Below are 26,856 nucleotides of genomic sequence, written 5' to 3'. Positions count from 1 at the left end.
CCAGCATGGGATGTAGTAGCAAGATCTATGTCGTTCATCTGATGCCCTGGCCCATTTAAAAGGTGGCCACAATGTTAGAAACAAGAAAGCAAAGTTGTCTTCGGTAGGAAAATTGCTTCTTTTATCTGGGGCGTATATGATGAGTAGACAAGCCTGATATGCGGACCAGGGCATCTAGAGGGTGGATTCACATGAGATATAACCTGGATCTTGCTTGCATGCATCATGTTGGCACATGTGATGTGGACGAGGATTGCATAGTCACTACTGATGGTTATCCCTGGGCCCCACCATGATGTATGTGTTTTATTCACTCTGTCCATCCACTTTGTCAGCTCATTTTAAGGCATTAGCCTAGAAATGAGGCATATCCAAATCTCAAGTGGACCACACCACAGGAAAGTGGTGATTGAACTCCTACCATTAAAAACTTATTGGGGGCCACAAGTTTTGGATCAGGCTAAAAACTTGTTGCCGCCACGAAAGATTTGGATCAGGCTGATATTTGTGTTTTCCCTTCATCAAGGTCTGTCTGACCTTATCAGCAGGTTGGATGGCAAATAACCATTATAGTGGGCCTGTAGTGTAGTCCACCTGAGATTTGGATCTGCCTCCTCATTATTGGGTTCATGCCCTAAAATGATCTGAAAAATGGATGGACAGCATGGATATAACACACACATCATGGTGGGGCCAACAGAGCACCATCCAGTAGCATGTCACTTAGCGCCTCTCTTGTTTTGTGATCTTAGAAAGAGTTGAGTTGGACGATGGCATTCTTTGCCACCACCTGACATGAACAGCAACACCAGCATCTTTGATGGCGAAAGGTGCATTAATCAAACCATCTAGCTCATAACTTGCCATTGGTCGTGATGCATCAGTTCGATGCGGCCCATCAGATGGACCATCCATAGAACCTTCTGTCCACGTCAATGGAGGTTTCCAAGCACTACACAAGTCCTAGCATCAAGCCCACCATACATTACCTCTTCTAACTCTTCCAATCCAAGTTCCAAGACCCTGTTCTACAGTCCATGTCAATGGAAGTTTCATGGAATTTTGAAAGGAGGTAATTTGCCTCACTTATAAGCGTTTGGATGCACCAGGAATTGAATTGTGAATATTCAGTTTAATCAAGAGAAATGACAACAGTTAATGGCATTTTCTAGTATTCATAACCAAAGTAGCCTTGAAATTGCAGCTAAATTTCTTACAAGTGCAACTACAAAGCACGTTTGGATGTACGGAGGGGGGGGGGGGGGGGCTGCTTTTTTCTTCTTCTTCTTCTCTTTTTTTTGTCGACTCCAATTGATTTTTGCTGAGTCAGCATTTTTAGTATCTATTTTGTCAAGCAGGAGATGAGACAGGAGTTTGCAAGGTACATCCAAATGCACAATATCAAACTGCTGTTTGGATTTTAAAAAGGGCATCTAGGGCTCAAACAAATGGGCCCTCAAGTGATTGCAATTTGGAGCCAGAAACTCATTATGAATGCTGGGGAAGGAAATTACAGTACAAGTCTTTTTCCCACTTCTCTAGACTGATAATTGCATTTCAATTCAATAGTGCATCCAAACACCCCATATAACTGTCTGAAGATTGCAAGCTGTATGTGACAAGTGTGCAGACCAATTCAGGATATGAACATTACGAAATGAATCTGAAGAATGTGGTTTCTACAGCAATATGATAAAGGACAACACTTTTGATTATACGATAAGCATATCAATAGAATCGCATTAGCATTTCAGTGCTCACCAAACGCAGATAAGCAAATATTGAAAGAAACTTACATTTTTTTTCCTGTACTAAAATTATGGTCGACTCGTCATGTTGCTATCTTCTTCTCACTGGTCTTGCTCCGGAAGGGTGACAGCAAGGAGAATGGACGGGAAACTATATGAAAGAGTCCAGCTCATGAATCAAAATCCATCTTTGCAGAAAGATTAAAATAATAATAATAAATAAATAAATAAAATGTAAATAAAAGTTCTGAGGACTACTCACCCTTGTGTGGAGTTCCACCTGTGGGGCTATCATCTTGAGAGATGAGATTCTTCAGTGTATGAACTGAAATGCATAACCAATAGAAGTATAAGGTAGAAGTTATAGTGAGTGAAGATATGATGGTAGCAATTCAGAAACTGGCTCCCAAAATGGCCTTAGGATTTCTAACTTTGATTTCTCCAAGTCACTGACTAAACAAATTTCTGAAATAAACTACTGCTGAGTCAAATAATAACCCATCAATCCAAAGCTGGCTACTTGGCGTTTAACACTCGGTTGCTCTAGTGATCGGTGCATGGATTTAAGACTTGGTGACTCAGGACTGACCCATCCAGTCTTTGGTTGAACTGCGACTCAGCCATGTCGGATGAGAATCGGTCTGACTTGCCCGGGTGACTCAGCATAACTTTCGGAAAAAGAAGTTTTCAGGCACCAAATTATAGATTTGGGAGGTTATCTTTTAGAGTGTTAAATATTTGTAAAACTACAGATCTGGCAAGTTATCTTTAGAGTGTTAAATATAGGCACAAATTATTGATTTGGAAAGTACTCTTTATAGTGTTAAATACAGGCATAAAATTACAGATCTGAGAAGCCCTCTTTCGAGTGTTAAATATCAGATTCAAGAAGTCCTCTTTAGTATGGCTGGTAATAGAAATCTGTTTACTCCGTTGCTCGACATATCCGACCTGAGAAAATTGATAAGGATATGGGATTTTTACCTTATACAAAAAAATTACCTGATTTCCCAATTACCCAACTTTTAAGCAGGTCAGAATCCGTATCTGGTTACTTGAGGGCATTTTTGTAATTTACTCAACTAATAACATTATTAATTAAAACATTAAATTCTAATAATATGATATATTAAATTCTAAAGTGTTGACTGACATTTACATGGATGAGGAGGTTTATATGGCTATTTGTTAATGAATGTAATATGGGCCTAGATAGGCCCACTTAGATGATTATTTTGGTCTAGGACATGGAGGGGATTTTTGTAAGTTTGTTAATAGACAAAAGGCTTAAAGAAACTTTGGAATAAATAAAATAAAGGATAATGAAATAGAGAGACTTGTATGAATGGCACCCATTCCACATACTTTGGATTGGGTACCATTGTCAGAGTGACAAAAGAGCATGTTAATGAGCCATTAATAGACGAAAACACACTAGGTTGACCTATCATATGGTCGGATGCTCCAGAGCTAGTTACCCTTGGAATATGAGACTTGGATCCTAAACAAGCCATATCTGTTGTCACGAATGTAGCCATCGGGGTGGAAATAACTGCAGAAGTAGCGGGAATAGACCAATTCTGTAGATTGTTCAGTAACTTGGAATAATCTTCTCGAGTCATAGTACCCATCTCGCCAGTTATATGTTTCTATGGAGCATTAAATGTACAATTAACCAGTGGAAGCCCACTTCTCTCTCCACTATGAGAAGCTTGATTAGCCCATGCGGGCTTCCCATATAAGTCCTAACATTTTTCAACATAATGACTAGAAAGACTACAATGCGTGTACTTCCTAAGTCCACGACCTTTGCCACGACTACCTCTTCCACTATGCCCACCACTGCAGCACTGTTCAGAAAATGATACTAGAGTCGAGCTATCATTGGCTCCACTTGTAGAGCCCAAAGATACATGTTGGAAGCGTGCATACACCTTGTTTAAAGATGGCACATCTTTCCCACCCAAAATTTGTGTGAACCAGTTTATACTCAATGTTTCAATCTAGACAAGAACTTGGCCACTCGGAACTCTTCACATTCCTAACATAGTTTATCTAAATCAGTAATAAGGATTTAATACACATTTAGCTCTTCCTACATTCATTTGAGTTTGGAATAGTATTCACCCAACGATTTATCTTTTTGTTAAGCTCGAATATTTCTTTATATAATTGATAACTAGGAAAATGTTTTTATTAGATGAATACATCTCTCATACACTTCCATAGGTGTATCTAGAAATTTGCACTTATGAAAGGTCTATAGTATTCCACAACCAGGTCATAATCTTGGGCATTTTTTCTGGATCCATTGATCATAAGCGCTGGATTTTTCATCAGGTTTTTCTGTGGTCAAATATCTTAATCTTCGTTCGGCCATGAGAAAAGCTTGGATTGACTCATACCATTATTTGTCCCATTTAACATAATAGAGGTTATCTGTACTCCTATAAAATTGGATGGGTTTATAAATCCAGATTTCGGGTCACTTTTTATCTCCATAACAATTAAAAGAAAAGTACTTCACAAGCACAAATGCAGGCTGACCTAGCACAATCGATGAATACCACAGTTGAACACTTCACATGATGCACACATCACCTCTCAAATAGAAGAATCAGCCACACGTCCACCACTTCCAATCAGCCATGACGAAATATACTCACAAATACAGCATCGAACACGGTCAAATAGCCCACACTTTTGCAATGATCATACTATTATTCAAGAAGCCGATGTTCTCATTTCCCCATGCACACACGGACCATTACAAAAGGCTCAACACACAAAAGAGACAAAAAAGAAACCTTATATTTCTCAAGCAATTTTCAACACAAGCAAGATAGGACATCAACGGATAAAGGAAAAGAAGAAATAAGAAGATTTGAAGAAGAAGAATAAGGATCCGAAACAACTTTGCTCTAATACCATGTAAAATAGTGGAAAGAGAGATGGAATAGAGAAGAAGAAAGAGAGAGGAGAAGGTAGAGTTATAATTATGGAAATGCCATTAATAACAAAAGCAAATCCTCTCTGTCCTAGACCAAAATAACCCTATGGGCCTATGTAGGAGCATATCACATTCATTAACCGTTATCATTGCTGTTAATTAACTTTTATCTTTTGTCACAGCCGGTAAGTTTTTGTTTAAATGCTTTAGCTTGATATTAGCTAATTATATTATGGAAATTGTCTTTCCCCCACTTTTAGGTATTTTGTTAATTTTATCAGGTATCTAACTTATTTTTAAATTTTTTAATTAGTCAAATATCCTATTACTCAACTATCAAACTTCTTTGGATAATATCTGTATCCAACCTAAATCCGACTTCTTTGGACAATATCCAAATCTTTATCATTATCTGATGTCCAAGTCGGATATCAGATACGGAAATTGCAATATCCAACCCATATCCGACCCATTTACAGCCCTACTCCTTAGGCAATTTTTTCAACCGCTCTGTTGAGTTTCTGAACACAGGTAAAAGGAATTCAGGCACAAATTTGCAGATTTGGAAAGTCATCTTTGGAGACTCTACCTTCACTGGAAGCAGTGGTTGCAGTGTGGTCATCAACAGCTGGGCTGTCAATGTTTGACTTATTTGAATCCAAGCTATGATCTCCTGCTGCTGAAGTGTGGTTTTTTCTTCCGAACTTCAACAGCCGTCTGAACCCTTTTGAGGCTTCCTTGTCCCGAGGCTTATCCACAGTTTCAGGAATTTGTTCTAGGGACTTTGTGCCTGTAAAATTGGGGATATGTGCCTTGACATTCTCCGTGCTTGTTGCCATTTCGGAGCTTATTGGCGGTGCTTTACTGTATTGTAAATTCCTAGTACATGGGTCTTCCAATGATGATGCTCGAGCGTAAGGGGCCTGATATGGTTTTTCAGCAGCAATGAAGCCAGAGGACTTTGGCAATTCATCCCTTGCAGAATCTACTGTCACCTGATCAGCAAAAGAACAAATATAACTAAAATCAGCCAATTTAAAAAGAAAATTGAAAGCAATATCAAACTATGGAGAAAGTAGATTGAAGTTTTGACCATATGAAGTTTGTATAACCTGCTGACAATACCAGACATGTTCATGATAGTTCAGTAGATTTTAAAGTAGAGCTGACTCAAGCCATTTTGGATTGGCATTGACTATGATGCAGAGGTACCAAAGAATGACATTCATGGTAAATAAAAATAAAAATCAATTTCCCCTCTGGCAGATAACAAAATACTTTTTTTAATAGGTAACCTGGGCTCCAACCTGAGACCTGAGTATTGAAAAACAGGCTGTTTACTACTGATACTTCATTCTCAAAATACATAAATAAAATAAAATAAAATAAAATAAAAGGAATACCCAAACATTGAGGTCACATACTCGATTGCAGTTGACCCACTGAGAGGAAACGGACAAGAGAAATTCACTGACTGAAGAGTGAAGAGAGCCTCTATTCCTCTATTCATCAATAAAAATCAAAACATGACCAAAAGACAAAAATACCCTCAACACCAAGCTTGTCCAGTCTGAAATGAATCAACATGGTAGTGCGATCTTTGGATCATAGATGAGAAAGGGAAAAATAAAAATAAAATAAAATCCTCCAACTAAAGTTTGCTAATAAGTTGAATTTTGCAAAGTTTAAACAAGAAATTCCACCATTGATATTAGAAGAGGTAGTTTCCACTCCCAAAATGGTAGTCACAAAAACTTAGGAATTTTTGTTGTTTGAAAAACCGAAGGCACTTCATTCTTTTATATTTTGGGAATACCTTAAATCTCTAACATGGTAGGACCTGATTGTTGCAGCATTGAGATCGCTAGCTTACTCACCCGAAGGGAAGTGTTTCAAAAATTAAGTAACAAGAAAAGCAGAAGAAAATAGAACTCATAATGAAAGCAGCTCTAAACCGTTTGTTCTTACGAAGTGCACCTTATGAGAAATAGACTTCTCATCGAGCCGGCATTCACTAGGATCTTGATCAGGTTCACCAATGATAACAGGTGAAGCTGCCACACAATCAGATCCATATTCTGCAACTGCCCGAGTCTTCTCTCCTGTGTCTTCATCAAATGAGCCTTTTCCCATCTCTAACTTTTCCTTGGATGTTTGCACAATGGGAACAGGGTTTGTGTCATGTTCGAGCATCACAACAGTCTTCTCAACAACTTGGTTGTCATCCACATGGCTACTATGATGCGAAGTCTTCTCATTACTCTTTTTAACTTTGATACTTTCAGAAGCTGGAGAAGATTTGCATCCACTCTCTTTCTGCATTATCTCCTTTCTTGCTGACTTGTTCTGGATCATATCTGAATTGCCTCTTGATGTTCTAATCTTCAGCTCAGGGAGCGTCGCAGACTTGGTTCTGTCAAGGTTCATTATTGCAGAGATCTTCTTGCTTTCAGGCTCATCAGATAATTTTTTCTTTGGTACTGGATCACTGCTTCCAGACTTAAGTGAAGAAGCATGACCGCTGCTGATGCCTTTTGGTTCCGAGAGTCTTCTAGTCCGAATTGGGGCTGCCTTTGGTTCGGGGCTTTTTAGTGTAGGGCCATTATTCTCCTTCTTCAGTTCAGGTAATGACGAGACTGAGCGGCTTAATCCATTCCCAACTAAGTGTCGACCATTTAGTCTGCTTGGTTTAGTGGTTTTCTGAGAATCATTCGATCCCACAGAAACTGTTCTGATAGGCAACTTTTGTATAGGTGACGATGATCCCGGCTCTGAATCACTAAATTTTGACCCTTTATGCAAGCCTGGGGAAAGCTTTGTTGGCAGCCGGGATCTGGTTTGCTGAGAGGACAAAGGTGACTGAGCGGGGCTAGAACTGCCGCCTCTTGCAGCAATTCTCTTTTGACGCTCTCTCTTTAAAGCTTCCAATCGTTTCATCTCTTCCTCTTCCTGAAAATGTTGGAATGAAGTAAAAAAATCAAGTTCACTGGCTAAGGAACAATAAAATTTAAAAAAATAACAGTTGTATGACAAAGGAAAAAGAAACAAGTAAAACACAGACAAACTACCAGTGGTGTGTCCATAACATTTAAATTTCAATGCGGTATGGTGCCATGAATTGTCCTTCAGTAAAACATTGACAGAACAGCATCCTTGGCAGTTCCAAAAATATCAGAACAATCTAGCAGCTTGCTGGCCTGAGAGAAGTTTAACTTTTCTAAAAGGACAATCCAAATACTTGTGGTGTTTTCATATCTTCTTTTAAACATTAAACAGACCAACAGGTAATCCAGCATATATTAGAGGTGATAAAAACAACAGAAAACTTTAAATCTAAGTTTCTTTGATTTATTTTTCTCCAAACAAGTACAATTACAACAGTGAATAATTATTTATGTTTTGAAAGGTAAATTACAACTGTGAAGAAACGGGCATGAACTTGCCATAGGAAATATATGAAGAATCAAAACATTGAATTATTGCTGTCAATTTGAGAACATGAGAAATTTTTGTCAGGTCTCAGACAAGAAAAAGAAAAAGAGCCATTCAAGGCTAAAGGAACTTGGAAATTTTCTCTCTGAATTTTCTTAGAGAATATATCTTTCCATGCAAGCCTTTTGTTTTAAACAAAATTCATTGACAAAAGGATTTTTTTCCAAGCCTTTAAAGTTGCATGCTCAGAGGGCTTCAACTCTCCCAGTAAAGAGCTGAGAAAAATGAAAGAGGAGAAAAATACCTTCTCTTTCTTCATTTTCTGAAGATCAGCTTTGAAGGCCCGAAGCTTCTCAGCGCGTACTTGTGCTTCTGCCAGAGAATTCAACTTTGATGGCTTCCCCTTCCTTATTGCTGAATCCATCTTTCTTTTCTCTAAAGCATCTTGCGATCTTAACTTCTTTTCCTTGCCCAATTTCTTTGATCCTTCCTTAACACCAGTCACAACATCTTGGTTTTCACTCTCTAGCACAACAGTGTTTCCAGCATGAGCCTGCATTTCATAGTCCACAGCTGGATCATAACCAACAGATTCCCTCTCTGTTCCACGCTCTGGCATCTGGCTCAAATCATCTGGTTCATAGTTGACTTGGCTTCTAATCTTATTGGAAGAATCTTCTGTTCTCTGAAGAGCTGATGGGAACTCCGAATCCATGTCAATAGCAGTTCTGCTGCCTGTTCCAATGTGATCCTGAGAGCTTGACCTAAAAGGAACTATAAAGGATTCATCTGTTATATTATGAGAGGAGCTCTTATCCAAATTATCAGCATGCCCAAAATCATTTCCAGCAAGTGGATCTGACAGGGAATTCGTAGTGCCAGATTGGCTACCTCGTCCATATATCATGAAATCATCGTTAGTCACCCTTCTATACCCTCTCCCTCCACCTATTTCGGCAAACTGTCCATTTAGCTGGCTATTTCCCAATCCTCTTCCTCCATTTGAATGAAACCCTTCATGAGAAATCGCGGATTCATCATTTGATGCCCTCTCCTTATATATTCGAGCAGTCCTGCCACTATATGTATCAAATTCGGTCATCCTCTGATCTGGGAGATCTGCTGAATCTCGTCGAGTAAGAATTGGATCTGCCCCAGCTGTACTCTGTCGTCTTTTTGTGCGGGTCTCTTTCTCGGCAGAAAACATGCTTCTATCAGTAATTGTTGTATTCTCTTCACCATCTCGCAATAAACAATTCTGAAATGCTTGCCAATTCCCAGTATCTGTGTCCCGCCCATAAACCCTGTCATTCAAACTGCAAGTATCACTAGACTTTGTGTGACTTCCTTTACCTTTTGAAGATCTTGCAGAGTTCTTACGTTTCTTTTCCGTGCTATCAGAGTCATCAGCTTCCTCATCAGTTTCAGGTTCAGAAGCTGAATTGGATTCACTTCCTGATGTATTGTGCCTCTTCGAAGTGATATAATTGATATTCCGAATGACAACCATCCCCGAATGTTTTTTGCCCGCTTGGCCAACTTTTCTCTGTGGCTCCAACTCTGATATGCTTTGATCTGTGCCATCCTGTGACCTTGCATTTGAAACACCAACTTCCCAAGCCTCTGATTCAACATTGCTATTCTTACCATCCATGGAATGCCTTTTCTGTCCATTCCTTTGTGTGCCATTGTACCTGGGATCATCCATTGGAGGATACGGTGTCTGGAAAAATGGACCACTTCCTGGATAGTTCTGATAGTAAGGCATGCCTTGCACGGGATAGGCATGGAAAATTGGCGCACCTGGTGGAGAATGAATAGGCCACTGGGGATACATAGGATGTGGAAATTGGCCTTGAAAATATTCATGGGGGCTTAATGGCACCTGGGAATCCATGGGAGGCCTTGTATCTGGCCACAAACAAATGTATATCAAGCTCTTGGAATTTGTTCTTCACAGACAAATATGTTCTTCTAAAATAAGATCTTGGAAGTAAACTCTACTCCCGTGTCCTACTGATTTTATTTTTAAAATTTGACAATTTTCCAAAAAAAAAAAAAAAAAAATCAGAAGGAAATGAGAGCACAGTTTATTTTTAAGACATTTAAAACAAAAAGAAATTAATTCTTATTATTGCCTCAAAAACAATAAAAGAAATCATTCAACTGTCAGAGTGAAAAAATGTCAAAATACCCCTTACTGTAGAATGGGACCATTTACTATTCTTCTTCTTTTTTAAGTAAGAGTTTGAAGAAAACTTACAAAACCTAATAACACAAACTGTAATGGTCCCAGCAGATAACTTCCACTTGGAAGGATTTTATTTTCATTTTCAAAAAATTCAAGTGAAACAGAGTTCTTAGTTGGTCCAACACAAAATTCAAGTGAACGGAAAACAGTAATTCCAAAATTTTCAAGAGGAATAACATAGGGAGACACATTGGAGCAAATCTAGCACACCCTTGACCGAAGTCATTATGGAGTCCACACAGGCATGTCCTCAGCAGTTGTATGGCAGTGTGGTCCTCTTGCATGGCTCCTATCAGGGGTTTCTTTTCTTTTTCTTTTTCTTTTTTCTGATGTGTTTCCTGACAACATCCCCAAATTGCTAAATCCCAAACCTCTTCTAATGAATCAAAAGATCCAGATCCAGATACATTAAGAGTATTTCTTGAATAAGGCAGAAGAAAAACCTCTCTGTACACAGTGAAAACAGAAGAACCATTCTTTCCTCTTTTTTTTCAAAGAGGATCAGCCAACTCTTTGCAACATCCCCATTCTGATACCAGATGATAAGAACCAGTAAAGAGAGCATTGAGGACAGGGGATGAAGGGTGCTCCAATTGAGGAAGGCTGCTGCCGGGAGGAAGAGAGGTCGTAGGACTCTTTCACTTTGTTCTATCGGGTTTTGATCCCAAATGGTGATTGGAAGACATCTCCTCCATCTTTCACAAGTATGGCATGAACATCAAAACAGTGATCCATGGGATTGATCGAGATCGATCGATCTGGCTCTGGATAGAGAGAGAGAGAGAGAGAGAGAGAGAGAGAGAGAGAGAGAGAGAGAGGGAGAGAGTTTTCTGATTTCTCGCATTATTACAAGGATGTCAAGCTGGAAAAGGGCAATCAGACGCCTAAAACATCAGAGGAATGTTTGAAAGGCAGATTAAGGGTGGAGGTAAATGATGCTTTCTCCATCAAGAATCATTTTTTTACAGACCTTTCTTTGGTAAGGCAGATTTGGGCAACATGCTTTGCAACTAAAAGTTGGTAGTGATGACTCTTTGATCGCTATACTCTTGCGATGGTGAAGAATCGAAGAGTGAAGTTATGGCTTTAGGTGTGTCAGAGGCTGCTATAGTTTTGAATGAGTTTGGGGATTGCCATGGGTTACGTCTTATAAGCTTGAGCAGGTGTTCTGAGAGGTCAGGTTTGTCTAGCAGAATTGTGTGCCTCTAGGTGTGGGGAGTTTCCCTCCACTCACGGGGTGTTGAGATTCTCATGTTGACAGGATCTGTTTGGGGAATGGTGCTAGACATGGAAAAGAAGAGTTGTTGAGATGAAATCAAAGTGAGAAGAGTCAGGGTGCTGATCAAAGGAACCCTATCTTTGGATTCATCTGTTCTGCTGATTATTGAAGGTTCCTAATTATAAAGATTAGGAAGGGGGAGTCTTGGGAGCAATTCTCCGCCATTTTTCTTGGTTCTCATCAATAGATGCCTCTCTAGTTTCTTCAGGAGCACTAGGGGTTTAAGATAGCCTGGCCATTTATCTCCTTTCCTGTTCTATATGGTTGCCAAAAAGGGGTTTGAGAAAGCCCGGCCATTTATCTCCTTTCCTGTTCTATATGGTTGCCAAAAGTTTGAGCTTGGTACTTGGCAGGGCTTTTGACCTTCATCACTTACAGGTTTTCCGGTAAGTAATCCTAAGACGGTTATTTCTCATTGGAAATTCACGTATGATAATCTCATTTCCTGTGGCATTTCTTTTTATCAAATCGAAATTTTGAAAAGTGAATTTCGGTTTTTCAAGCGATATCCAGTCTCAGGGTGAACGTTGCGAAAAGTTACATTGCAGAGGTGGATTTGACCGGTGAGGAGATTGAACAGTTGACATACTATATACGCTGCAAAGAGAAAATACAAAGGTAATCCTGGCCTTCTTTGGATCCAAAGGTGGAACGTCTGGAAAAGAGGCTGGCTAGGTGAAAGTGCAAATACATCTCATTTGGAGGAAGAAACTCTCCCATCGAATCTTCTCTTTCAATTGGCCTTTTTTTAGCTTGTTCAAAATGTCAGCAACTGTCTAAGAAGATCGAGCCTATTCAAAGAGACTTCCTTTGGGAGGGTGGAGGAGAAAACCGCAAATTCCATCGTATGTATGGGAGGGTGTTTAAAAGCCAAAGGAGGCGGTAGGATAGGCAGAACCAAAGAGAGAAATTAGGCCCATTCTAGAAAGTGGTGGTGGAGATTCGAGGAGGACCCAGATGCACTTTGGAGGGAAGTTATTGTGAGAAAGTGTGGTGAAACTGATCGAGGATGGTTCTCAGCAGTGGCAATAGGAAGTGAGGATTCAGAGGCCAATAGTAAAACGGGAATCATAGCAAAAGAAAATGGTAGGGACATCTCAGATAAAGTGCGTTGCATCATGAAGAACGGCTGAACTTTCAGTGGGAAGATACTTGGGTTTGGAAATGAGAATCTAAGACCAATCATTCCCTTCTTTGTACACCATAGCATCTTGCAAAGGCTCGATGGTCAAAGATTGCTATGAGTTTCTTGGGAGAGTACTTGTCTGGAACATCATTTTGGCAAAATATAAAAGAGGACGAAATCAGAAGTTTCATGGCATTGTTGAAGGTTACGAAAGATGTTTTCATTGACTTCCATTAGTGGTAACTTGATGAGGACATCGTACACACGCACGCCAGCACACCACCACCCCTACGCACGTACGTACGCAGAAGGAAGACCCCACCATCGATCTGGCTCGATGACGACGTCCAGGGAGGGCCTCCTAACTAGAAGACAAGTTTTGGTTCAGAAAAATGGGCCCGATAGTCAAGAAAAGCCCATCATAGGATCTCATGATTGTGGCCCACTCGTCGGATTGATTTCATATTTTAGGTTTTGCTTATTGTTATTATTTAGAACATTATGAACGCTTTAGATTTCTCTGTTTGGTTTTTATTTTAGTTTACTTCATCGCCAAGTAATAGGTTGCGCACATGGTGCGAGTTTTGGGATATAGGATTTTCCCTATAAATAGGCACCCCTTGTACTTCTTTTGATTCATTGAAGTTAATAAAAAATTCCTGCTTTATTTTTCTGCTCTCTTCGTGAGTTGTGGAAGAATTCAAAAGTGGGTGCGAAGCCCTCCCTTTTCGAAGGGCTAACTACCGTGGTGCAAAGCCACATCGATCCCAATTCACCCCCATCTTCCATCATCTTTTTTTTCTATCTTCCCTCACCATCCGTACTTTGAATTTGTTATTTTGTTGCATCAGATTTTTTCATTACAGCAGGTTTCCAGATTTCGGCCCGCAGGCGAGCTGAAACTTCGGCGGAGCACCACGCACAAACCGTACATCGGATCGAGCTGAGATTTTGGAGTTTTGGAGTCCATCCCTGACCCACCAAGGCCAAGGTGGCCTTTTTCTGAATAGTGGGCCCCACACACGTGCGGTCGAGATCACATGCACGTCCGTCTAGGCCATTGTTGCTGTGCACACGCGGGATCATCTTTTGGCTCAGGTTTTTATCCTCTTTTATCCTCTCATAGCCGTTTTTCATGAATCCTAACCCTAGATTACATGATCCCTAATTGATTTGCCCTTTTTTATCACCTTAGGGTTCCTTGAATTGAAATTAGGGAATCCCTTGGATTAGGGACTGATTTTTATGCATGAGTAGTTGATTTTATTTCCCTTTGACATCGTTTGGTTTATAATTTTTATTGGTCCAGTCCTAGCCTGTGTCGGCTTGGACCCGCATAGATTCCCCTTTAATTGAATGTTTGGATTTTCATGTGGGATGTGGAATTTGTGTGATTGTTTCTGAATTGGTGTGATCTAAGCCTGAAATCTTACATATCATATTTAAATTCACGTCCTGCATCAAATTTGGTATCAGAGCCTAGGGTTCTTGTAGGGGAATTCACCACATATTTAGGGTTTAGTTTGTTTGAGTCCTTCATGCATTCAGTCCATCATATAGCTGAATTTTAGTAACAGTGTGTAGTCTCCTTCATATAGAGTCTCGTAGGGTCATTTAGTTTTTAGACGCATATAGTTGTCATAGAAGGTCCTTAGGATGAGCAAGTCAGTGTATGCCCACACGTACAGGTCGCGGTTTTAGTTTGCACCCCACACTAAACATGGAGCAACTACAAGAAACAGTGGCCAAGTTAGCCCAGCAAGTTGAGTACTTGAATAAGCATTTGGAACAACACATAGATAAACGCCTCGAAGAAATAGAGGCCTCCTTCAGGGCAAACCCCACCACTGGGGAGGATGCCCAATCTCAGGCAGTTGGTCAGGAGGTTAGACCAAGGAATGGAGGCGGCCAAGGAGCTGGTCATGGGCGCGTACCTGTGCACCCACCCCATGAGGGACATCATGATCAATATGACCCAGATGCACAACTCCTCAAGGGAGTTAGGGTAGATGCCCTTACTTTTGATGGCCACTTAGACCCTAAAGCTTTGTTAGATTGATTGGCGGATATGGACCACTATTTTGAGTGGTATGATATGTCGGATGCTCAACGAGTCCGATTCGCCAAGATGAAACTTGTGGGTCAAGCAAAGAGGTTTTGGGCGACGGTTGAGCGAAAAAAAGAAAGAGCGAGGGAACTCCCAATAGTTCATTGGGAAAAAATGAAAGAAACACTGAAAGAGAAGTACCTCCCTTTCTCTTATCGCATGCGGTTGATTGAGGAGTGACAGTCTCTTCGACAGGGTTCCATGAGTGTTGCTGACTATATTGAGAAATTCGAAGAATACTCGACCCGCTGTGAGGTTGATGAGGACCCCGTACTCATCCTTGCTCGTTTTAAAATGGGTCTCCGTCCTGACATTAGGAGAGAATTGCTCGCCAAAGACATAGACACTATCGAACAGTTGTACCAAGTAGTGTTAGATGTCGAGCAATACCTTAAAGCATCTGTGGGAAGGCGATTTGACTTTCGTGAATCCGGTACTAACGCCAACCCCTCTGGGGCTAAACCTAACACGGGATTCCAAAACAAACCTTCCCCTAATGTTCAGCCCAGACCTAAGGATGATAAGGGTAAAGAGATTCTCGGGTCTAGTTCACGTGGAAGTGGGGCCACTAGGTGTTTTAGGTGTCAGGGGTTTGGTCACTTTGCTCACCAGTGCAGCACGAGAGAGGGCACCAAAGTACTCCTTATTGATGGGCAAGTAGAAGTAGTGCCCCCAGAGAGTAATAGTGAGGAGGAGGAATATGAGCCAGTCGGAACCCCTAGTGATGAGGAAGAGGGAGCACAAGAGTCTGTGACCCTCGCAATTGTGCGTTGTCCCCTAGCTCAAGCCAAGAACACTGATGACTGGCGCTGCAACACGATCTTCTACACTTATGCAAAATGTGGGGAAAAAAGTTGTAAGATGATCGTGGATAGTGGTAGTTGTGCCAACGTGGCATCGACTAGCACTATGAGTCGTTTGGGCTTGAAGCTGGAAGCCCACCCTCAGCCCTATAGAGTCTCCTGGGTTGATGAAACATCCATTCCAGTCTCGCACCGCTGTCTTGTCCCTATTCAGTTTGGATCTTATAAAGACACAATTTGGTATGATGTTGTCCTATGGATGTGGGTCATGTCATTCTGGGTAGGCCGTGGCTCTATGACAGGGATGTTACCATATTTGGTCGTTCAAATGTGCGTACATTCTGGTTTGAGGGCAAGAAGGTCAAGCTAAATCCTCTGCCGCCCAAGAATACAACTGGAAAAGAGTTCACCACACAGAGTGGTGTGAGCGGCCCAAAAGAAGTGAAGGAGTCGAAGTCTAAGTCCAAACCGCTCCGTATTTTGAATGCCAAAGACTTTGAGCGAGAGACGAAGGCGGACTCGATGATATACGCCCTTGTGGCTAAGGAGAGTGTATCAGAGACTAGCGTAGAGTTACCCACTGAGGCCATTCTGGTAGTACATGAGTTTTGTGATGTTTTTCCTGATAATTTACCGAATGAGCTTCCCCCTATGAGGGATATACAGCATGCCATTGATTTAATCCCTAGGGCAACTCTACCAAACCTCCCACATTACAGAATGAACCCGAAGGAGCACGCTGAGTTGAAGAGGCAGATTGATGAACTCCTAGAGAAGGGTTTCATTCGAGAGAGCATGAGTCCGTGTGCCGTGCCCGCCCTTCTTACACCTAAGAAGGATAGCACATGGAGGATGTATGTTGATAGTGGGGCCATCAACAAAATCACAATCAAGTATCGATTTCACATACCGCGTCTTGATGACATGCTAGATATGATGACTAATGCTACTGTCTTCTCAAAAATCGACCTTAAAAGTGGGTATCACCAAATCCGTATACGCCCTGGTGATGAGTGGAAGACGGCCTTCAAAATGAAGGATGGGCTATATGAGTGGCTAGTTATGCCTTTTGGGTTAACTAATGCCCCCAAGCACTTTCATGTGTGTAATGACCCAAGTGTTGAGACCCTTCATGGGGAAGTTCCTGGTCGTATACTTTAATGATATCTTGATTTATAGCATGACTAAGGAGCAACACCTCAACCATGTGAGGCAGGTTTGTGGGATCCTTAGGGCCGAGAAGTTGTACGCCAACCTAAAGAAGTGCGCGTTCTTGTCTAGTAGTGTGATCTTCTTAAGTTTTATTGTGTCAGCTGAGGGCGTATCGGCGGATCCCGAGAAGGTCAAGGCCATCGTTAATTGGCCTGAACCCCGCAATACTCATGAGGTGCGCAGCTTTCATGGCTTAGCCACTTTTTATAGGCGATTCATTCGAGGCTTCAGTTCCATTGTGGCTCCCATCACGGGCTGCATAAAAAAGGGAGTTTCAATGGACAAAGGCCGCCTCGAAGGCCTTCAAGGAGATAAAGGTCAAGATGACCGAAGCTCCAGTCACGCGACTTCCAGATTTTTCAAAAGCTTTTGAAGTCGCATGTGATGCGTCAGGAGTCGGCATAGGAGGAGTACTTAGCCAGGAAGGGCACCCTGTCGCCTTTTTTAGTGAGAAACTGAATGAGGCGAAGCAAAGATATTCCACCTATGACAAGGAATTCTACGCGGTAGTGCAATCACTACGCCATTGGCGACATTACCTATTACCGCAAGAATTCGTCTTGTTCTCAGATCACGAGGCCTTAAGATACTTGAACTCTTAAAAGAAATTAAGCCCCCAGGCACGCTAAATGGGTTCAATTCCTTAAAGAGTATACTTTTGTGCTTAAGCACAAGGCCGGTGTAGAGAATAAGACTGCCGACGCGTTGAGTCGTCGAGTTGCATTACTCAACTCCATGAACGTTGAAGTTACGTGCCTTGAGCGCATTAAAGAAGAGTATTCTGAGTGTCCAGATTTTGGAGTTGTATATATGTCTTTATTAGAGAGTCCATCAGGAGCTAACAGTGAGAATTTGATTTTGGACGGATATTTGTTTAGGAGTGACCGCTTGTACATACCACGCACCTCCCTTCGCGATTTTCTTGTTTGGGAATTACATTCAAGGGGGGTTGCAGGTCATTTCAGTCGTGACAAAACTATTGCCCTAGTGGATGATAGATTTCATTGGCTAAGCCTCAAGCGGGACGTGGCCAAAATTATAGGGCAATGCCGTACTTGTCAACTGGCAAAGCAGAGGAAAAAGAATACAAGATTATATACACCTTTGCCAGTCTCATTCATCCCTTGGCAGGACATCAGTATGGACTTCATGCTTGGACTTCCCAAGACTATTCGAAAGCATGACTCCATATTCGTTATCGTGGACCGTTTCTCTAAAATGGCCCACGTCATTCCTTGTTCTAAAACCTCTGACGCCTCTCATGTTGCCAAGTTGTTCTTTAGTAAGGTTGTCAAATTGCATGGGTTACCAAAAACCATAGTGTCTGACCGTGACGTGAGATTCATGAGTTACTTTTGGAAGACACTATGGCACATGATGAATACTAGGCTCCAGTTTTCTTCTACCTACCACCCTCAGACCGATGGTCAGACTGAGGTGGTTAATAGGAGCCTAGGGAGTTTACTTCGATATTTAGTGGGGGAGCATACCAGGACATAGGACACCGTACTACCCATAGCCAAGTTTGCATACAATAGTTCTGTCAATAGGTCCACAGGTCTAAGTCCTTTTGAAGTCGTTACTGGTTATAAGCCTAGGAAACATATTGATCTTATCCCCATGTCATTGTCCCATAGGCCATTAGAGTCTGCAGAGTCTTTTGCGCATCACATACATTCATTGCATCAAGAAATCAGGCGAAAGATCACTACTAGTAATGAGCATTACAAATTTTCTGCAGACCTATATAGACGTTTCAAAGAATTCAATATTGGGGACTCTGCGATGGTCCGTATCAGGCCCGAGCGGTACCCTCCAAGGGCCGTTCGTAAGTTACATGCGCGTAGCGCTGGGCCCTTCAAAATTATAAAGCGAAACGGTCTCAATGCGTATGAGGTAGATCTTCCACCTTCCATAAGAATTAGTTCCACATTCAATGTGGAGGATCTAGTTGCTTTTCAGGGACCCACTGATACTTTGTCCGGCCCTTCACCCACCTATCCTGATGTCCCAACCTTACCCTTTGATCCATGGCCTCTTCCCGACCTTTCATCTCAGCCTCTGCCTCCAATACCTAGCCTTCACATACCCAGAGAGGAAATAGAGGATATCTTGGACGATGAGATAATTTCCACGTCGGATGGTGGATTTTAGATATACCTAGTTAAATGGAAGTCACGCCCAACTTCGGACAGCGCGTGGCTCACTGAGCAGGAGCTTTAAAGACTTGATCCCGACATTCAAGAGCGGTTCAGGAGTTTTATTTCACCATTGGCGAAATCTTCACAGCCGGGGAGAGTTGATGAGGACATCATGCACACGCACGCCCGCACACCACCACCCCTACGCACATACATAGGCAGAAGGAAGACCCCACCATCGATCTGGCTCAATGACGACGTCCAGGGAGGGCCTCCTAGCTAGAAGACAAATTTTGATTCAGAAAAGTGGGCCCGATAGTCAAGAAAAGCCCATCATGGGATCTCATGATTGTGGCCCACTCGTCGGATTGATTTCATATTTTAGGTTTTGCTTATTGTTATTATTTAGAACATTGTGAACGCTTTAGATTTCTCTGTTTGGTTTTTATTTTAGTTTACTTCATCGCCAAGTAATAGGTTGCGCACATGGTGCGAGTTTTGGGGTATAGGATTTTCCCTATAAATAGGCACCTCTTGTAGTTCTTTTGATTCATTGAAGTTAATAAAAAATTCCTGCTTTATTTTTTTGCTCTCTTCGTGAGTTGTGGAAGAATTCAAAAGTGAGTGCAAAGCCCTCCCTTTTCGAAGGGCTAACTACCGTGGTGCGAAGCCACATCGATCTCAATTCACCCCCATCTTCCATCATCTTTTTTTTTTCCATCTTCCCTCACCATCCGTACTTCGAATTTGTCATTTTGTTGCATCAGATTTCTTCATTACAGCAGGTTTCCAGATTTCGGCCAGCAGGCGAGCTGAAACTTCAGCGGAGCACCACGCATAAACCGTACATCGGATCGAGCTAAGATTTGGGAGTTTTGGAGTCCATCCCTGGCCCACCAAGGCCAAGGTGGCCTTTTTCTGAATAGTGGGCCCCACACACGTGCGGCCGGGATTACACGCACGTCCGTCTAGGCCATTATTGCTGTGCACACGCGGGATCATCTTTTGGCTCAGGTTTTTATCCTCTTTTATCCTCTCATAGCCGTTTTTAATGAATCCTAACCCTAGATTACATGATCCCTAATTGATTTGCCCCTTTTTATCACCTTAGGGTTTCTTGAATTGAAATTAGGGAATCCCTTGGATTAGAGACTGATTTTTATGCATAAGTAGTTGATTTTATTTCCCTTTGACATCGTTTGGTTTATAATTTTTATTGGTCCAATCCTAGCCTGTGTCGGCTTGGACCCGCATAGATTCCCCTTTAATTAAATGTTTAGATTTTCATGTGGGATGTGGAATTTGTGTGATTGTTTCTAAATTGGTGTGATCTAAGCCTAAAATCTTGCATATCATATTTAAATTCACGTCCTGCATCATAGCTTCTCTTCCAAATCTTTTTGTTAGATGTTATCTTCGAGCACTGAGAAGGAGGCTTGATCAAAAGTTTGGAGGAAGCATAGTCCACCAAGAGTGGAGAGGATTCATTCAGGCACAATGGCAAACAACCCTGACAATGAACAATTTATAAATCACTCAATAGCCCTCATCAGCATGTGCTTTTTATAACGGAAGAGTAAGGAGACGGCTATTATATTCCCATACATTGTGAGCTGGCACAAGCTGTGTGGAATAACTTAACCAATTTGGGATTGCATGGGTGCTTAACAGTTCGGTGAGGAATCTTACAAAAGGTTGGTTGACAAACAGTTTCCCGTGAGGCAAATTTCAGTGGAGAATGGTTTCATATGCGATTTTTTGAGATTTATGGAGCAACAAAATACTCAACAAAAGGACGATTAGGCAGAAACTATTAAAAGAGGAACTGGTTTGCTAGTTATAAAGGGGAATAGATGCAACCAAACAGCAACACAGCTGATTGATTAAGGATCTGAAGAATCCAACAGTCAGATAATAAATATGATGAGATCAATGGTCATGTGCATTGTTGGGCTGGGGATCAGTAAAATCACATGCAAATCACCTCCCATGGGTTCTAAGCTCAATTTTAACAATTCTGCTCTTTGGAACCTTTGCCCTTCGAGAGTAGGAGGCATTTTGAGAAATGATATGGACTGCATCTTAATGGCATACTCAAGACCTTGTGGCTGGGTAGGATATAATGATTAATGAGGCAGAAAATGTGGCCCTAAGAGAAGGCTTACATATTGTTGAGGTCACTTAATGCAAGGGCACTTTCAAACCGGGCTCGAGTGGGGTTGCCTATGGTATGCAGGGGCACACTCGGGGTGGGCGGCTCTTGTGAGGCAAGTGGCTTGTGTGAGGCGGTACCCATGTGATTTGGGGCTCACGAGGGGAGTTCGGCCAAGGTCCTAAACTCATGTGATGTGGGGCTTGGGCTATAAGATAAAGGGATTAATTCGCCATGCTCTATCAGTTCAAGCTTTTAGAGCAAGTGGTTAATTGTCCTACATCAAATTGGTATCAGAGCGGGAGGTCTCGTGCTCGAGACTCCTCACTGAGCATGATTAATGCAGGAGCATTTTCACACCGGGCTTGAGTGAGATTACCTGTGGGATGCAAGGGCACACTCGGGGTGGGTGGCCCATGTGAGGCAGTATAATTTTTGTATATCCAAAATATGCATTTTGGCCAATAAGAGGATTGTATTTTCTACCATTCTGAGGATGGTGAATAGGGTAGCTGACTCTCTTGACAAAGAGGGAGTGACAAAAGGGTCACTCAGAATCTGCTCCTCAGTACCCCCATGTTTGATGCATTCCTTTCCCTTTTTTTTCAATAAAGTTTCTAATACCTTTCAACAAAAAAAAAAAAGGAATTTTGTTCAAATTACTACCCATCAATTACTTATAAAAATGTAGAAGATCTTCTGGTCAACTGCATAAAGGAGAATCTGATCTATTAGAGAACGGGTCATATTTGTACCTATACCTAACTTACCTCTGTTGTGATCCGAGCTCAAAAACTGAGAACTCATATCTGGACCCACATTATTGCTTGTTTTTCCATTGCTTTCAGTTCCAAACATACCACCGGATTCAGGAGATGCTTCCCTCAATTCATTCTGCTTCCTGGCTTCGCCAGTGAGCACAATCCCTGAAGGATTCATGGAGGAGAAACCTGATTGGCTAGACATTGCATCAGCTGCCTCAACTTCAAGCCATTGACCAGTTTCATGCTTTCTCTTCCATAATTCCATAAACCTTAAGCATGCATCCCTGTCACAAGAAGAAGTAGAAACCCATTAGGTGTAAGTTTTAAACAGAAAGCTATAATGTGCATTCAGAAAAAAGTAAATAAATGTATCTTTTCAAATTTAGAAAAAAAAAAAACACACACACACACACACAAACAAACACTATAAGCCGATCAATAAGAAAGTATTACATCTTACATCAAACGTGAGGCCCCAAAGCATTCAGCAAATGATAATAAATGTGACATGTGATCCATGTCAAAGCCTGCAGCTACAGCACGTGCAAAGGCCATACCCTGTTCTTTCTGCAACACAGTTTTGCGCGACTCGAGGACTTTCAAAAGCTGAACTCTGATGAATGAAATATGAGTAAGATAAAACACCCCATAATAAGAGATCATGAAATATTTATCATATCCTATGTAAAATAGGCTGAACAGCCATAATAGATGAGAAGTATGTTAAGATTGATTGCAAAATTATCTTCATATCTCTGAAAGAATTGATGCCCACCCACAAGCACAAGAACATGCATGCACATTCATTCCTATGCATGCATATAAAAATAATGTAAGGTTAGATGCTAGTATCCTCTTTCATCTACAAAATACGGTTAAGGGTATTTGGTCTTAGGAACATGATTCCCATGCTATAGTGTTTAGTCCATCATAATGACACCCCATTTCATCTTTACGATTCTGCATTCCTGGGATATTGCATGGTGTCCAATTTCTGGGTCAAGTTGTTGATGTGAAAAAAAATAATAAGAAATCAGTAATCTACAACTTTGTACTCAACCAACCGGGGTAAGCATGATAAAGTTAATAATCAGAGTGTCCTTGTACATACTTCGAATTCTCCTCGTGGGCGGTGGAACCATTTGATTCAGGTGGATATGCCCCAGGCTGCCAAAAATCAACAGAAAATGTATCAGAAGTAGCGAAAAGTCCCTGTATGACGAGCTCATGTGTTGAATCATTACCTTGAAAAGCACAATTGCTTTATCTGCATCCGCATCAAGCACGCGCTTGCTACCTGTCCAAAATGGTGCAGCGTCATTTGGAGAACATTTATCAAAAGTTATTTCTTAAATACATTCTTTTGCATACCACGATTTTGGAAATAAAAATAAAAATAAATAAATAAATAAATCAAAAGAAAATCAGTTATGCTGTTGGAGTCCACATCATGCCCCTAGTAGACAATAATATGGAGAAGGACAGGAATTTGTTTGATGATCTCCCAAAGAGACATCAAATAAATACAATTGATATAAAAGGAGTTAAAGAAGGAAGAAGAGAGATATATAGATTAAATACGTGTCCTTATCAATGCTAAATGTGCAGAAAAATTCAAAAAAAAAAAAAAAAAAAAAAAAAAAAAGAGAGAGAGAGAGACCCAGATCATTGATTTATTACAGTACCTTCAGTGCTTCCCATGGATTTCGTCTGATGATCTTCTACCTGCTACAAAGAAAATCAGTAAAGATTTTTTCCCCCCAAACAAAAAGCTCATGTGAGGCTGATTGAGACTATTAACTTACAGTGCTGAATCCTAGATTGTCATTGCTCTGAATGGCAAGTGCATCATCAATCTGCAAGATCTCGGATTCTATAGTATTCACTCGTTCTAGGACCTCAGGCGTGCTTACAAATCGGACAAACCTAACACACATATTTTGAATTTCATTTCTCATTACAAATACTTAGGACCACCAAGCATTTTGCTGACAGCAACAAAGCAATTAAAGGATAAAAAACAGAAGGGTTTCATATCAGTAACGAATCACACATCCCAGTGTTATAAAGCATTTATTATGCGCAGTGTAGTTGTCTCAAAAATCGATTGAGTTTTTTGAGTTTAAAAGGTGCAGGTTGTAATCTGGTCTCTTGAGATATCAATTGCACATTGAGTTTATCGGGTGCTCATCAGTTTTACAAGTACCCAAATCAAGTTCTTCAAATATTTGATAGAGCTCTCTCAAGTTTCGTAGAAACTAAGTTAATCCTTAACTCAGCCTGAGGCCTTATCAAATCAAGTTGACTTATCAAGTTTCTCAACCACCCAATCGAGTTCTAAAATCTTGGTTTCAACAATTTACAATTAAGGGGGGAAAAAAAAAAGGTGAAGGGCACTGTGTAAGAGAGACCAACAAACTTACAGACCTCTCCACATTTCCTTTTGTAAACCATGTCACATCTCTTCCAGGATCCGGTTTGAGTGTAATTGAATAACCCCCCTTGGCAATTTGATCTTGGGCTGTCTTCAAGTGGCCAAGAAAAGGGTCCAACAACCCAGATGCAATCTTCTCCGTCTTGCCATTTGCTATGATAACCAAATCACACCTGATAGAAAAAGAAACAGAAGACTTCCATCAGCAAAGGGCCAAACTTATCAGCGAATTCACAAAGCAGGTCTAGAAGATTAGAAGGAATTATGCAATGCATAGGGAAATCCATATGGCAGACCCAAAAAGCAAAAATACACAAAGTCAAAACCCTCCCATTAAAAAAGAGAGAGCTTCAAACTCATAAAATTGTGAACTTCATATCAGAGAACCCTAAAATAGAAGTCCAACTAAGGTTTCTTCCATGGGAAAGATTCAACACAATTTTGCAGATCTACCCGACCCGTTATCTCTTAGAGCGAGCGACTCAAAGAGCAGTAAAATTCACATGCTGACTAAAGTCCACATAACTCCTGCTAAATATCCATCATTTGTATCTAGAATCCTAATTTTTCAAAATCTCAGTCATCAACCAAAGAACATCTAGGTAAGGAAGGAGGTTCCTACACATTTGCATGCACTCGGGTCCTACTAAGAAAGCAGACGGATAGCATTGCCAAACCCCTATTCCCTGTAATGGAAAATTGAAAGCGTTCTTAATCTGCTCAGCAGCGGATTGTAGCAGTATTGCTGTTGAGATGCAATCCAAGCTTAGATCATCAAACAAATCCAACAGAACACCAATTTTTGTATTAAAAAGAATAATAAAAAATCAAGTTGATAGAATCTACACACTGCAACTCGACGCATGATGCTTTGGTCAAACTAGAAACTAACAGATTCTGGAAAAAAGGAAACCGTCCTACTTCCACACAAGCGACGCACCTGTCACTCGAATCAAGTGAAAACTCTAGACTGAAAAAAATCCATCCATTTAAACCCTAAAAACCTCTCAAAATCATATAATTTCCATCTTCAAAGACCAATCGAAGCATCAGAAACGGTATGAAGCAAATCGGAACAAGATTTAAAAAATGCAGCAATCGCAGGCAGACAAACAGAGAGAGAGAGAGAGAGAGAGAGAGAGAGAGAGTACCTCGTTCGAGTAGGAGTGAGCTGAAAAACAGCAGACTCGAGCCGAGTCTCTGACCTCATTGCAGCTGAAACCAATCAAAGCCGCTCTGATTCTCTCAATCACTAGGGTTTATGATTCGCAGAGAAAGAGAAGCTGAAAAGCCGATTGGGCATCACCAAATACAAGCAGGAAAAAAAAAAAAAAAAAGGAAAACTCGTTTTGGTAGAGAGAGAGAGAGAGAGAGAGAGAGAGAGAATCTGCAGAAATTAAGGAGAAAAGGCGATGAAATTTATTAGGGAAAGCTGATGAAATGTAAGAAGAAAAGCTAGGAAAGGTGCTTTAATGGAAGCAAAAACAATACAAATCTATAAATAGGAGAGAGAGAGAGAGAGAGAGAGAGAGAGAGAGAGAGAGCTGCAGAAATGAAACGATACAAAAGAAGCTCCGACAGGTGCTTTAATGGCTGGAAAAAAACAAATAACATAGAGAGAGAGAGAGAGAGAGAGAGAGAGAGAGAGGAGCTCCGAGAGGTGCTTTAATGGCGGAAAAAACAAATAACATATAAATCGAGAGAGAGAGAGAGAGAGAGAGAGAGAGAGAAGGTTTTAGCTTTGGATTCCGAGCAGCTACCGTGGAATCGCAGAGGAAAAACAAAATCACAGAAATATGTTAATATGGCATTTGTCTCCTTCTTTTTAATGGGTTTTTATTATTTATTAAAATGTTCTTTGTCCATGCAGTTAAAAAAATCTTTTCAACTAAATCACAACAACACCCTCAAACAGTAATTCTCGGGTGACTGGGATTCGGTCGTGACCGTCTTATTGGTCCGTTAGTGCTCTTCGGCCCCACCATGATGCGTGTGTTTTATCCACCCGTCCATTCATTTTTAAAGCTCATTTCATGGCACGAGACAAAATTAGTTACATGTGGACCATATCATAGGAAATGGTGATGGTTAGAATGCCCGCTGCTAAAAACTTCTGGGGCTAAAAAAGTTTTGGATCAAGCTAAGGGCCTGTTTGGCCGGGCAGATAGATGAGATGGTAAAATCTCATATTATGTCAAATGAGCCAAACAGACCCGATGAACTTGTCCCGAGATATGGCTAACCCATGGATCTTAAACCAATCTACTAATATCACTCTCATTACCTTAAAATTGATCACATCCCTTCTAATCCCATTTAATTGTGTTGGGTTGTGTTTGGTTAGACAGATTATAAGGGATTGGAAGGTAAAATTACGGGATATGCTGAGCCTGCTAAATAGACTCGGTGAACTTGTCCCAGGATACAGCAATCCCATGAATCTTAAACCAATCCATT

The 26,856-nt window shown here is 41.0% G+C and overlaps 1 protein-coding gene across 7 annotated transcripts; it reads right to left on the bottom strand.

The window, feature by feature from the left end:
* Positions 1-1,625: 1,625 nt before the first annotated feature.
* LOC131240422 (COP1-interacting protein 7) lies at positions 1,626-26,002 on the bottom strand. 7 transcript variants are annotated; one of them, XM_058238638.1, is made up of 13 exons: positions 25,551-26,002; positions 24,393-24,572; positions 23,771-23,891; positions 23,651-23,693; positions 23,210-23,262; positions 23,077-23,132; positions 22,426-22,578; positions 21,957-22,249; positions 8,435-10,041; positions 6,667-7,647; positions 5,288-5,693; positions 2,011-2,073; positions 1,626-1,899 (listed from the first exon to the last, which is right to left on the bottom strand). In XM_058238638.1, the coding sequence occupies exons 1-13, from the start codon at positions 25,607-25,609 to the stop codon at positions 1,832-1,834; spliced, it is 4,083 nt and encodes a 1,360-aa protein (XP_058094621.1). In that variant the 5' UTR covers positions 25,610-26,002; the 3' UTR covers positions 1,626-1,831. The 7 variants fall into 7 exon arrangements, with proteins under 7 accessions (XP_058094621.1, XP_058094622.1, XP_058094624.1 ...); XM_058238639.1 differs by having other exon boundaries at positions 23,651-23,690; XM_058238641.1 differs by having other exon boundaries at positions 21,972-22,249; positions 25,551-26,001.
* Between the last annotated feature and the right edge of the window lie 854 nt (positions 26,003-26,856).

This window comes from Magnolia sinica, chromosome 3 (genome assembly GCF_029962835.1).
Source record: "Magnolia sinica isolate HGM2019 chromosome 3, MsV1, whole genome shotgun sequence".
NCBI classification, from domain to species: Eukaryota; Viridiplantae; Streptophyta; class Magnoliopsida; order Magnoliales; family Magnoliaceae; genus Magnolia; species Magnolia sinica.
Note: the sequence above shows the minus strand (reverse complement) of the source record. Positions and strands in the feature narration are given on the sequence as shown.

Coding starts and splice junctions, on each gene's coding strand:
- LOC131240422 (XM_058238638.1), bottom strand. CDS start 25,609: ATGAGGTCAGAGACTCGGCTCGAGTCTGCTGTTTTTCAGCTCACTCCT. Junction 22,579..23,076: donor GCCCACGAGGAGAATTCGAA/GTATGTACAAGG, acceptor TTCATTCATCAG/AGTTCAGCTTTTGAAAGTCC. Junction 7,648..8,434: donor AGAAAATGAAGAAAGAGAAG/GTATTTTTCTCC, acceptor CAACATTTTCAG/GAAGAGGAAGAGATGAAACG.